The 14447-nt window shown below is 46.3% G+C and overlaps 1 protein-coding gene across 2 annotated transcripts in view; it reads right to left on the reverse strand.

Moving 5' to 3' along the window:
• The window catches only part of Trim36 (tripartite motif containing 36), a 44117-nt gene extending 29932 nt beyond the window's left edge, over window positions 1-14185 (reverse strand). Inside the window, exons 1-2 of one of the 2 annotated variants that reach the window (XM_005356066.3) lie at window positions 14002-14185; window positions 555-789 (exon numbers count right to left, since the gene is read on the reverse strand). In XM_005356066.3, the coding sequence (XP_005356123.1) occupies window positions 555-789; window positions 14002-14064 (298 nt within the window). In that variant the 5' untranslated portion in view covers window positions 14065-14185. Of the gene's footprint in view, window positions 1-554; window positions 790-3151; window positions 3323-14001 lie in introns of those variants that run through there. The other variant, XM_005356067.3, reaches the window with a different exon arrangement.
• Window positions 14186-14447: the final 262 nt, after the last annotated feature.

Below are 14447 nucleotides of genomic sequence, written 5' to 3' on the forward strand. Positions count from 1 at the left end.
AGAGCACCAGCTGCTCTCCCGAGCACCCGCATGATGGTTTCTAACCAACTCTAACTCCAGACTCGAGGGGATCTGACGCCATCTTCTGGCTTCAGCAGATACTGCAGACACATGGTGCACAGACATACATTGAAACACACACATAAAACAAAATGAGTAAAATCTCAAAAAATAAAAAAAGCTTTTAGAAGTAACCATTCTGTAGTCCCATTCTTAATACCATTCTGCAGTATTTATTGTACATTAACTTGATAGATGCTTCCCTAGTAGTCCAATCATTCATTATTCTACCATTATCAAGGGCATCACAGAGTTAGACTATCACCTAAAATAAAGGCAGGCACAGTTAATAAACAGTTTACCACACTTAGTATTCAATATCCATCTTAAGTGCCTATCAAAAAAATGAAAGTCCATTTTGATATTTTAAATGGAGGGTTCACTTGGTGGGAAAACCAGCAACAATAACTTCCCTTCCACAGTTATAACTGAACCTCTATCTATGAGCTCTCCCTGCCCCACCGAGGGCACGTCAGCCAGGCTTTCCCACATACCTGGTCTGCTAATCTTGTCAATTTTATCCATGCTAGGGGAGGTGAGCCGAAGCCGCGGGCTGCTCTGGTTGGAGTTGTCTGAGGCCACATCATTGAAGGAATCATCGAGAGACAGTAAGAGCTCCTTCACACACTTATGACAGACGCTGTGCTGGCAGGGGAGAATCAGTGGGTGTGTAAACAGCTCCTTGCATGCTGGGCAAATAAGCTCCCTTTCGATATTCTTAATAGTCACCTAAAGATGAAAACCAAAAGCCAGAGTCAAAAACTCTTAGTGCGTAAACGTGTCAGCAGGCTCATCCATCTTGTGTGAATACATGTGTTTCCTTTTCCAAACAAGAATTAAGAAACAGACCTTAAAATCTGAACTTCCCTGACTTCTGTGTGAGTTAGGGTTTCTACTGCTGTGGGCAGAGACGTGATGACCACGACCACAGCAACTCCTGTAAAGGAAAATATTTAACTGGGCCCGGCTTACAACTTCAGAGGTTTAGTCCATTATCCCTATGACAGTGTGCAGACAGACGTGGTGCTGGAGAAGGAGCTGAAAGGTCTGCATCTTGATCTGAAGGTAACAGGAAGTGAACTGTGACACTGGGTGTGGCTTGAGCATATATGAAACCTCAGAGCCTGCGTCCAAGGTGACATACTTCCTCCAGGAAGGCCACACCTCCTAATAGTGTGCCACTCCCTATGGGCCAAACATTCAAACGTGTGATTCTATGGAGGCCATAGCTATTCAAACCACCACAACTGTGACATCCTCTACCACCAGACTCCCTTTAATATACAACGCATGGGATTAAGAACTGATGATACAAGCCAAAGGAAAGAGAAACACAAGAGAAAAGGTTAATATAAAAATATTAGAGAACCATACCCTATCAAAAACCACAAGTGTCCAAATCACCAGGAACAAGTGTCTGATTTAGGACTCCAGCAAAATTCTAAAAGTGATCATTTTTAATTAAGAAAAATTTTACTATGACACTAACCATCCTTCCTTAATGCATTAACTCCAAGATAGCCAAATAGCAAGAGCTGACAAAAATAAACAACACCCAGACTAAGCCAGTGTGTTCAGGAAATCCTAACTGAATTCTATTTACAAGCTGGGTAACAGAGAATTTCTACATTAAATTTAACCATTTTTCAGGTGCTTTACTGTAATGCTGCCAAAATGCTTCAGGCTCTATGCTCCATATCAATGCAGTTATCATAAAAACATATCGTGAATATTAAAAGGAGAGAGGGGACTAAAAGACTATTCCAAGAGCTTCCTTCCTTCAAACCTACAAGAATTCATCATTTCACCATTTTACATATAAATTACTTTTGGCATCCTGAGATTTTAATGACAAGCCAACATTCTAAAAATCTCAATCTTATACATTTTAAAAATCTCAATCATTTCATCCGTTAGAAATATACAGAAAGTTGTTGGTTGGTTGGTTGGTTGGTTGGTTGGTTGGTTGGTTGGTTGGTTGGTTGGTTGGTTGGTTGGTTTGGGTTTTACATGACGATTTCCCCCGTGTAGCACTGACTGTTCTCAGACTCAGAGACCCACCTGGCTCTGCCTCCCGAGCGCTGGGTTAAAAAGTACTCAAAAAGTAAAATTTAATTCACTCATTGTAATGAAATAAAAGCGTATGCTTACCTATCCCCCCCCCACACCCCCGCTGGTGACACAAAGGGCTTTAACAATCCCTGAGAGTCGCGCCACAAACTGGCTTCATCACTGCCAGCAGATCTTTAACGCACTGTCCCCTGAGGTACCGCAACTGTTTAAAAAACGGCCCACAGCATGCTACGATTTTAACGATTCTAACGAACCTGGAAATAAGACGGCCACACCCACAACGCACACCAAGGATTACTGGATATTCTCACTTCACCCAATATTACACTAAATCAAAGGAAAAAAAAACTGTCCTGACTGCTCAAAATCGATTCTTGTTCCGCTTTACATATAAACAATACCATCAGTAAACTCCACCTCCTAGAGGGTTATCTAGAAATCATTTCCATTTTTTGCGCCTAAATTATTTGATTTCACTGGATATAAAGTAATTCTTTCTTAAAAAGAAAAATCAGTGTTTTTTTAACGTCCTTTGCGCTAAAACCAGGAGCAATGTGATGTGATAGCTCCCTCAAGCAGAGGAAACTTCAGGAGTCGAGCCTACCCGACCTCGGCGACGAAAAGGCTTGGACTGCACAGCCGCAGGGGCCCCGGCCCCGCCCAGCGAGCTGAAGACTCACTCGGCTCCCAGCCGGCGGCAGGCACCGCCGGGGTCCAGGAGGAACTCGAGCGCCCCTCGGGGCTCCAAACAAAGGGCGGCACGCTGGGTGCACGCGCCCTCCTCTCTAGCGCACAAGGCGCCCCAAAGCGACTACTTCTGCAGACTGAACCCCACGGAAGAGCCCTCCGTAGGGAGTCCACCGAGTGGCCAGGTGCACCAGACCCGGACCCGTGCTTCTCTCCCTCCCGTGGGACCCCAAGGCCAACCCGCTCAAGGACAGAAAGAGGCGCGGGACGGTGGGACCGGCCCGGAGAGACAGCGGAGAAGAAGCGGGACCCCCGCATCGCCGTCGCGCACCTGAGAGTCTGAGGCATCCCCCTCCATTGCAGCCCTCCGCCAGGTGTCATCAACCGCGGAACCGCGACAAGGCACAGAGGGCCCCAGCGGGGTCTGGTGGGCGGGTCCCCGCGACGGCCCGGGAGTCTGAGGTCCGACCGGAGGGCAAGCTGGTCAGCCAGATCCGGTCAGCGGCGAAAGCGCGGGCAACGGAGAGCGCGGTTGCTCCCTGCGAGGGCCCCGGGAGCCGCGAATCTCGGCCCGCTGCCGGCTGCGGCGGCTGCTCGCGCGGACTGCAGCTGGACCTGCCGCCAGGCGGAGACTGGGGCGGTGGCGTGGGGCGGGGCCGGGAGGGGCGGGGCTGTCGCCCGGGCAACGGCTCACCCGCACAAAGGAGGCGGGGCTAGTTGAGGCGTGGTCAGGGCTGGAGGGGCGGGGTTGACGCTCGTAGCCGCCCCCTCTCCTGCTTTCTCTGGGACGCCAGGTAGGAGAGCGGCCCTGGGACGCAAGGGGTGCGCCCTGGCTCTGGGGCGCTTCTGTTCTTTTTGCTTGTTCTGTGGACTTTTGCAAAACGCGCGCGAAAACGCACAGATCCCGACGCTCCGACGCACTCAACAGTGGGGATCAAGGCAAGTGAGTCCCTCCCCGAGACCAGCGCGAGACCCCGCCCACTCCTGCCTCCACCCCCTAGCCCGACAGGCAAGGGGAAGTTCCCGGGTGGGTGCCCTAGTCTCCGTCGCTGCTACTCTTTAACCTACTCTCCGTTAGATTTGTTGTTTCTTGACGTCACATTCCCTGGTCACTGAACACTTAAAATATGTTCCGTTTTCGACTCAACCAGGGCTTGGTGCCGCACGCAACGAAGGAGCCCAGTGTCACGGGGACAGCCTAAGGAGCAGGGATTCCATCCCTGGATGCTAGCCAAAGACTGAAGTCTAGAGACTGCGGCAAAGCCCCCGCCCTAACCCAGCTCACAACCACCCTGCGCTTTCACATCTAAAAACCCAAGAACAGGATCCAGAGACGCCTGGCAGCCACACCTCGAATGCACCGGCCAAGAGTGTAGATGGGCGCATATAATCCGCTTCCTACGCACCCACAAAACAAGGTAGCCTGCCGCTGTCGGAGGTTATTTTACTAGGTAATTAACACCACTGCTTTCCCAATGGCTAATTTCACCTGTCGATATTAGATTAAAAGTTGTGTCCTAACTCTTTGATCAAGGGAGCACGGAGCTGCAGAGCGACATCTCTATTCGGTTTTGAAATGCATCCTACTTTTAATTTCCGGCTTGGAAAAAGACTGTCTTCTGCGGCAAATTCCGCATCTACCTTCAGTCCTTACGACAGTGGCAGCCTCTTCACCAACCCAGGAGTTAAATGACTATAGCAGTATAGAACTGAGAACAGCAAGGGACTCTATCTACCCTGTGATGGGGAACCCTCAATCTACACATGATAAAACGAAGAGGATTTGCGTCTTATGTGTATGGGGGTGGGGGATGACTGAGCTTTTCCTACCCAGTTAGGCAGCTGCACACGCTAGACCCTGTAAGCTTCCTCGGATCAGGAGAGTGTATCTTTAGCAGGAGGGAAGAGTGCAGACAATGTCTGCACTCCACGCCACATGCCCAATATATTTCTTTAAAGTTTAGCCCTTCAAAAAGTATTTTAAGTCACTTTTGTTTCTAATCTTGGCCTTTTTTTAAAATAATTCACATTAGTGTGCCTAAATAGGTCTTTGGGCCAAAGCATACTAGATGGTAGAGTAAAAGCCAAGGAGGTTTCATTAGCATAAACTAAGGACAAACTTTTAAAGACAGCATCTGGGTGAAAATAAAATTTTAAGGGCTTTCCGTTATACAAAGCAAACTTCACTGAGATGTTTCACACCTGGCTAGCAAAGTCGAAAAGATCTGCTATACACTTGAAAAATGTGGGATTTTAAGCACTTTCAAACATATTTGAAAGGAGATTTATCAATTCCTATTTTGCAAATCACAATACAAAAAATACACTATAATAAGCCTTGTAATTAATAGCAAAAATGGCCCTACTTTAATACTTATATATGCAAAAAAATACAAAAATCTTAATTAAATTTATAGTAACCAAATATTTTCTATAATGTAAATTTATGCCACAGAATAATTTGTAGATCTATGTGGTGAGAAAGAATGCCCAGCTCAAGGAACACTGCAGAAGAGGGGACCAAGGAATAGGAGAGCTGGGGCATGGGGAGGGTTACTATAAAATGCTGTCTCGGGACATGACATGGCAGCTACACCTAGGAACTCACTGTAGCTATGGTTACCTGGCAAGATCAAGTCACCAAGATCAGTCAGTAGTTCACCAGGCAGAACTAATTGTGTTATTAACAAAAACGGAGAACACAATAGGAGTAAGGGAACACATTGGGGGCCCTGGGGGAATGGGAGGGGGAAGTGGGAGGAGCCTATGTCAAGATTCATTGTTTCTGCATATGAAATTATGAAAGAATACATTTACATTTTAAAGATGTCTAAGATACAGTGAGGTCCTTTTTTTTCATTGTTAAATCGGCCGAGCATTAATAGCATTTATAGTGTGTGCGTGCATGCAGGCATGTGTTTATATAGGTAAACGGTAAAAATGATTATATCTCTGGAATAGAGCACACAATTGGAAGAGGATTTGCACACGGGCGTGTAAGGCTTACTTTCCTCTCACATTGTATTGCTTGCATTTTTAAAAATATGTGTGTGTTTTAATTCTAAAACATTTTATGATGAATCCTATTGATCTAGAAACTATGTAAAGCCAAGAGGGGAATGGTTTTAACAGCAAGTATGAAGTCTGCTGCCGTAAACCACCGATTCTCCACTTCCGTCAGTGTAAACCACCGATTCTCCACTTCCGTCAGCGTCAGCATTCTTTCCAGCTGCTGAGCTCCATCAAGTTCTCCTCCATTAACTCCCAGTCCCCCACTTATCAAAGACACCATGATCTTCCCTGGGTCCTCCATTAAAATCCTCGGGTGGGGCTTTCTGTGTTTGCTTAGAGACAGGCATGCTGCCAAGGTTGATCTCAAACCCGTGTTTCTGTCTCAGTTCCTTGAATGCTGGGATTACAGGTGTGTGCTCCCGACCATGCCTGGCTTTTGTGGGGTGGTTATTGTGTGGGGTTTTAAATCCATTTATTTCTTCTTTACCCAGATCGCATTGCTTCTTTTCAGATGCTGTTCTTTCATCTCAGGATGCCCCTCTGCCTGCCTCTCTCACACTGGAAGTCTAATGGATACATTGGAGGATGGCTTGCTTCAAACAGAGCACACTGTTCTGGTGGCTCCATTTGCAGAGAGAGCAGAATAAGCTATGTGCTGCAACACAGCATCTTGTTCTTGGAACTTACAGGGTGGGGGAGGGGGTGGAGGCAGGGGAAGGGTAGGCGTGTATAAGTGTGTGTTTCGGTGTGACTGATGAAAGACAGGAGTTACAGGACACTGGTAAGCTTGCCATGACACCAAAAGAGTCTGTAAACGTTCTGAGGGCTGGGACTACCAGGATTTCTACACGTGCTGGGAACGTTTTGAAGGCTTTCAGTCAAAAGTGGCTTGGCAGAACTGGAGAGATGGCCCAGTGTTTAAGAGCACTGGTTGCACTTCTAGGGGATAGGGTTCCAGGGGATCTGGTCGCCTCTTCTCACTTCTGAGGGCACCAGGCACAACATGGTGCACAGACATATATGCAGACAAAAAAAAAAGTCATGAATTTTTAAAAATCATTATCCCATTTTGTATTTCATAAGCTATCCTTTGCTCCTCCCCAATTCAGTGTATTCCACCACCCCATCCCCAATCGTTTCTGTTAAAATGTGAGCCCAAATTCAGGATATGGAAGCTTAGTCCATTCCTGTTATCTCCTTTAAGCCTATAGACTTTCAGCTCTCTTGGTTCTCTCTCTCTCTCTCTCTCTCTCTCTCTCTCTCTCTCTCTCTCTCTCTCTCTCCTTTCTTTCTCACACACACGTGCATGTGTCTAGGAATGTGCTCTGTCAGAGCTGAATCTTTAACCTGCCTACCTGTTCTCCTGCCACAAAGATATGAGCTATGCCATGTGTACCTAGATCATGAAGTTCAAAAGGTTAACAACCTCTGAGCACTACTCACCCAGCTCGCCTGGTTTTTGTTGCTGTGAAGAGACACCATGACCAAGTCAACTCTTAAAGGGAAAGCATTTAATTGGGGCAGGCTTACAGTTCAGAGACTTAGTCCATCATCGCCATGGTAGGAGGCAAGTTGGCATGCCTGCCACATGGTGCTAGAGAAGGAGCCGAGAGTTCTACACCTGTAGGCAGCAGCGATAGTGGCATACTTGCCGGGCTTGAGATTCTGAGACCTCAAAACCCATCCCTTAGTGAAGCAACTCCTCCAAAAAAATCACATCTACTTCCAACAAGGCCACACCTCCTAATAGTGCCACTCCCTAAGGGCCTATGGGAGTTATTTTTATTCAAACCCCCACACCAGGTCTCTTCCCACGGTGACTCTTTATCACCAGAAAGAGATTAAATTCCTGACTGGGTTGGATCCTAGTGACCACAGTGGTTTTTGTTTGGCTTTGTTTTGGGTTGTTTGTTTGTTTGTTTGTGCAGTGGGGTTGGGGAGGAGGGCAGAGTTGCTTTGCTTGGCTTTGTTTTACTTTGTTTTTTGAGTGCCCTGAAGCACTAGGCTTTTCCCTGGGTCTAAAGCAGCTGGAGTAGCATTCTGCTACATCCTAAACAAAAAGTAGAAGTGAGGTAATGTGACTACAAACTACTAAACCCCACATCTTTCAGCATCCCTAGAAGAAAACATAGACAGCTCCTAGACTTAACAATGACGGAAACCATAGGGCTTTCAGTAGATTGACACACTGCAATCCATACTGCCAGGCAACAGAAGTCCCAGGTAAAAGGTGATAAATTGCACTGTCTACCAGTTGTACCCAAGCCTTGGGACAGGGCAGGTTTCCCAGTCATAAACAGTTGCTATGGGAACAAAGTCAGGAGAGAGGTATCCAGAGATCACTTTGCCGGGTCCTACTCATCTTTCAAGCTGCCATTTCAGACTATTAACCGTGAGAATTGGAAAGAACAGAGCCTGAAAGGAAGAGACAGTGCGAAGTGAAGGGTAACCAAGAGTAGAGAAGAAACCCAAACGATAGCCTCACAAAAGCCAGGCGTGGCAGCACATGCCTGTAATCCTAGCATTCAAGAAGATAAGGCAGAAAGGCCATGGGTTTGAGGCCACCCCTGGCTACAAGCTTCTCTCAAAGCAAGCAAACACATGTGAATTACAAAACCCCGCCAAGGATTCATTAGTCTAATTTTCGTTGGCCATATCCCCCAACTCTGACCCCATTTGCACTTAGAGTTTATGATGCTCCGATTAACTAAATTACATACTCTCATTTCTGCAGTAATGTTTGATGTTTGGATGCCCTGTTCCAAAATGATTTAAGCTTTTATGAGCTTAGGATAAAATCTTGTAGGCACTTAACCCAGTAGCACCCAGGCAATGGTTCCCCATTAGAAGATGACCGAAGCACAGTGCTTTCAAGGCAGGCATTTCTGGTTGATGTCAGGAGTCCACAGTCTACATGGTCAGTGGGCAAGGGGCTCTTGGGCAGACTGACGGAAGTAATCTTGGTAATACTCAACAGCGGTCTACTTTCCTTGGACCAGTTCTTTTTGTTTTCCTTAGGATTGCTAGCATTAACACCCAGTTAAAACTGAATGTTAGATATATAACATTTTTAGTAAATTTCTCAAATATGGCACATGCTTGTCTGAAATTGTTTTTTCTATGAGTTTCAAATTTAATTCTGTATCCCATATTTGTAGATGGGTGTGTTCATGTATGTAAATGCATGTTTACATGCACATGTGTGCATGTAGAGGCCAGAGTACAATCACGGGTGTTATACTTAGGTGTCATCTATCTTTTCAAGTATTTTTAATTTTTTACCTGTATAGGGGGCACATGTACATGATTGTACACACACACACACATCATGGTACACATGTGGAGGACAACTTGAGGAGTCAGTTTTCTCTTTACTAACATGGGTGACCTGGAAATCCAAGTTAAGTTGTCCAGTTTGGCAGCAAGCACCTTTGCCTTCTGAGCCATCTCTCAGCCCTTTTTAATGTTTTTATTATTATTTTTAAATTTAAAACAGGTTCATCCACTGGTCTAGAATTTTCCTTCTGGGCTAGGCAAGGCTGGATGGACAGTGAAACCAAGGGAACTAGCTGCCTCTCCACCTGCTCAGCACTGAGCTCCAAGTGCATGCCACCGTAACCAGTTTTCTTTTTTAGTAGGGGTTCTGGAGAACCTAATTCAGATCTTTTCTTGCAAGTAATTTATGGACTGAGATATTTCTGCAGTCCTATGTCATGTATTTTTTAAAACATTGCTTTTACTTATTTATGTGGAGGCCATGCATGCTACTGTGCACATGCAGAAGTCAGCACAAATTGTAGGTGTCGGTTCTCTCCTTATACCATGAGGGGTGGGTTTTTAGAAGCAAGTGCCTTTACCCACTGAGCCATTTCACCAACCCTATGTCATGTATTGTATCTAAACATCCTACATCCACTGGTTAAGGATCTCACAATTATGATATAAAGTGTCTCGAGACCTAGTCCTTTGTCAGAATGCCTTAGTCTACTACCAAGAAGCTGTATAAAGTACTTTTTTAATTCTTTCAGTAACCCTGTGAAATGGGTATTGGGTATAACTCTCTATAGAGATGTGAACCAGTCTCTACTCTTTCCTGCCTCCACCCTGAGATTAACTAATGTACCAGTTATCCATCAGCCAGAATGCAAACCTGAATGTCACGCCACACCATCCCGACTGCCCCGCCCACAGGTAAGGATAAAGCATGTAATTAACAATTTCATGAAGATACCTCACTTACCCTTCTAAACGATATTTAGGAGATACCATCTTCAAATTACTTCTGCAACAATGTAATAAAGAAATTTAGGGTATTTGTAAGACTAGTTATTTTCAGATAATACTGCAAGTCTCTGTTTTCTTCCCTTCTCTGCATAGTACGTACATTTGACTCAACCCCAACATACTAAAAAAAAAAAAAAAAAAAAAAAAACCCAGCTTGGATTTCAGCTGTGTGAGCAACTGCCTGTTCAGCTGTCTGAAACATCCTTTGGTAGGATATTTATTTCTGTCCCAGGAGATGTTAAACATCACATTGCTCTGTTTGTGGGTTTTCTAAACCTGATTTCTTTGTCTTTTCAGGGCATTCTTGTTTCAAAGTCAATTTTGTGTTTATAAAAGTTCTTGAGGGTTGGAGCTGGAGAGGTGTCACAGTGGTTAAGACTATTAAGGAAGCTCTTCCGGAGCTACGTGGGAGCTCATAACCATCCGCAACTCTGGATCCAAGGGATTGGATGCCCTCTTCTGGCCTCTTCAGACACCAGGTACCCACGGGATGCATGGACCATATGCAGGTAAAATACACACAAATCAAATAAAATTTAAAAAAACTAAAGTTTTTCCTTAACGTTCTTGAGTTTTATGTACCTCACAGATGGTCACAGTTCGAATAATGGCCACGCGATGGTCTCATTGCTTATTCATCTAAATAAAATGTTAATCTCTCCAAATTACCTTTTATTTTGCTCAAATTACCGTTCTTTTAAGATGTACCTGAGTGTCAACTGTTAAACAAGAATCACCGTCCAGGTATTGATATTTAGATATAATTCTGTCAAATGCAGGATAGATGCATAAATGTAAAGATTCCATTCCATGCTACAGCTACATCCTGCCAGTTCAGAAAAGTGGATGGCGATCTAAAGGGAAGACGTGTATAAAGATGATAAAAAATTAACGAGAAAAAGCTTTCAAGAGACCCAAAGCATTTGCGAACACTGCTTTGACTTTCTCTAGACATTGACCACAGATTTGAAAAACTCTCTTTTAGTTCAAAGATACATTGCAAAAGAAAACAAAAAGCTTTCAGAAATGGCAAAAGTTCTACTGACAGTGAAATAAAGTGGGAAACATTTATAGTGATTTTTTTAGAGCCCTTGGGAACTCACCTATGTATTAACAACCGTGTGCTTCCAGGGTATTGTTTGATGAGTAGAAAGATCACAATGCTGAGGATCACTGTGTTCTTTAAATATTAAAGCAGGCTCCACGAGAGAGTATTATAAGCTGCTGAAGTTAGTTTTGTGGGTTTTAGGTTACCTGAAGTTCAAAGGCTCACTTGTCTCTCCAGGCAGAGAATACTCTAAGCTGGTTTAATTTGAAGTAGGCACATAGCCTGATGTTGCTGGACAGTGGAATGGAGGTAAGAATGAAGTCCCATAGTTTTTTGTGCTGCTGGCAACTGAAACCACAGCCTGATGTATGTGAGCCAAATGTTGTGATACTGAGCTACATCTACAGGCCCCAAAGTCTGTATTTTAAATTAACATACTGTTTTTGTTTTAGCAGGTTCCAGAGATCAAACCTGAGGCCTTATGCATGTTATCCGTTGTCTAATAACACCCCTAGCATTTTAACCTCTACATCTAGAGGAAAAGTGAAAGCAATCTGGATGATGATCAACCCATTCAACCTCACTTTGAAGGAAGCAGGAACAAGGCTGGCTGGCGACAGGCCTCCCCTCTGCATGGACTCTCGATCAAACCAGTTTCCCATCATTCGTTACACTGTAAACCCAAGCTGCCAAGTGAACCCTAAAATCCTCACGGGAAAAGGAAGAAGTCAGTCTCAAAGATCTGCTACTCCATGGCTAACATTAAGTACTTAAAGCACTTAGAATCACGCACATAGCTGGAATTTTGCATGGAGTTGGAAAATCACAAGAGTGGATAAAAATATATGAGTTGACATGAATGATTAAGATATTACTACCACCCCCACCCCCAAAAGAGAAGGAGGAACTACCTACTTTCCAACCTCAAAGATTTCCAATGACTTTTGGCCCCTCTAGGTGTGGAGTTCTGGGGAGAACTCTCTGGTGGTCACAGGCCCACTGATGGAGCCTGGAGAAGGAGGGCTGACTAGTAGTGAGGGAGAGGCAGGGGGATGAAGTCTAGGATGCCAGACGCATCTGTTTGAAGTTTCTGTTACAGTGAGCAAATTGTAATGAACACACCACTGTTCTGAGAGATTCCTGGGTTCAGGTACCTGAGTCTATTCTAAGAAATCGCAAGGATCCACCCAGGTTTGCCTTCTCCAGTCAGTGTTTATGGGAAGTTCATCTGTTTTCTTCATAGTCATCTGAGAATTGGCAACGTGCCCGACCCCCAGAACTAGTTTCTCAGTTTCTCGTCTGGAGAAAAGCACAGCCATCAAGCACAGTTTTGACTTATGTTGAAGAACATCTGCACACAAACCTCAACTTACCAGTTGATCATCCTATTCCCAGCCCATCAAGAGTGGTCCATTTATGTTGAAATGCTCAAAAGGCATCTTCTCCCCAACCTACTACCAACTCATAAACAGATGCCCCTGTTTCAGGCACTGTCCCTGCTCTCCAGAATCCCACCTCTGGCCCAGGGCCCTCTTCCCTGGCAGTCTGCCCTTCTGGACTTCTCTCTGGGAGGTCCATTTGGAAAAAAGAGTGGCCTTGGTACACATTGTAAGGACCATGAAGTGTTTGAATATTTTGGCCACGGTGACTCCATGCATTCTTGGAGGACACTTGGGGTATAGGATGGAGTCCCAGATAAGCAGAAAATTGGATGAGGATCCATCACTTGTGCTTCTGGTTCATGCTATGAATAATGGGGCTGGCACAAAGTATGCCCCTCGCTTTCGAAATGTTACTAAATATTCTATTTTGGTTCTATATTCTATGCAGCGGTTACAGAATAGGAGACTTCAGAGGGGATTAGTCTCCCTGATACTCAGGTTAGGAGTTGCTGGAGTGTCTGATCTGAAGCTAAATAACTCCACGCTTCGTGCCAACTATGCGTACTTGCGTGGAGCATGGGATCGAAGTTTCAGGGGCTTACATCAGAGCTGCATAATCTTCCTTTCTGTTGACGGCACATAGAGTCCGGTTCTTTTTTTTTTTTTTTTCCTCCAAACCCAGGTGCAGAGAACAGCATAGCTGCTGTTTAGCGCCTTTCCACCCAACCCAGCCCTGGATAGCCGCGTTCAGTATTTCCCTGACACGTTCCACCACCGTAAACCACTTAAGGGCATCTTAAGGGCAATTTCTCAGCAGCTCTCCGGGGTCCAGGTTCTCGCAAAGCTCTCTGCTCAGGCGTAGTCACCCAGCCAGCGTCCTGAGGCGCTCTCAGTTGTTGTCCCAAAGATTTCAAAACAGGTGCGGGACTGGCATCTGGCTATAGTCCAGAAGCTCCCCCCCCACACACACACACACACACATACACACACCACCATCACCAAAGGAAGGCTGCTCCACCTGTTTCCCGCCCAGGGCAGCAGCTAACAACCAGGGCGGAGGGCTGTCCCTGTCTGTCCCACACAGCGACAGGCTGTGCGCAGACCGGGAGCCTCCTCTGGGCCTCGAGCTGAGGGATCTGAGGACCCTCCTTCTACATCCCACTCCTGTCAACCGCTCCAAGTCTCCGTGCTGTCGGGCGGCCCTGAAGTCCCCTTTCTCTCCCGCCGGGCTCTGGCACCGCTGCCTCCAACTAGCTCTAGGAGTACCCTTTCTTCGACATAAAGAAAAGGCGGCCACAGTGCATTGTGCACAGCTGCGGTGCGCCGGTGCGCAGCGCAGACCCGGATCCCAGCCCGTGTCGCCCCATTACCGGACCGCTTGGATGCCGCAGCTAACCCTCATGCTGGGAGTGCCCAGCCAGGACCTCAGACGCGGCCCCCGGTAGAGTTGCTTACCTTGCCTTTGGCTAGCAATTCCATAATGTAGCCAAATTCACTCATCTCCCCCGTCTCCGACATGGTCAAGACCCTTTAGGAACTCTAGACCAGCCAGATGGGTTCATCGAATGTGGTCCTTTCCCCGCCTTTCTCTAGGCTCAGCTTGAGTTTGCCCAGTCCTCCTCCAGTGGTACCGTTAAAAGTGAAGAGAGGAAAGTCGGGGGGCGGGGCTGGGTAGGATGCAGGCCCAGGAGGACCAGGCAGCCTTGTCCAGTCTCCCGGGTCCTGGCTGCATCAAGCTGGCCAGCGCCAGCTAACGGAACAAATAAGGGCGGCGGCAAGCGGCGAGCTAGTGTCCAGCCCACCCGGGTGGTGCTGGGACGAGGCCACGCCTCCTCGGGGGTCGCGGCCCCCAGCGGTCCGGACTCGAGACAAACAGACTAGCACACAAAGCCGGGCTCCCA

The sequence above is a fragment of the Microtus ochrogaster genome, chromosome 18 (genome assembly GCF_000317375.1).
Source record: "Microtus ochrogaster isolate Prairie Vole_2 chromosome 18, MicOch1.0, whole genome shotgun sequence".
NCBI lineage: Eukaryota > Metazoa > Chordata > Mammalia > Rodentia > Cricetidae > Microtus > Microtus ochrogaster.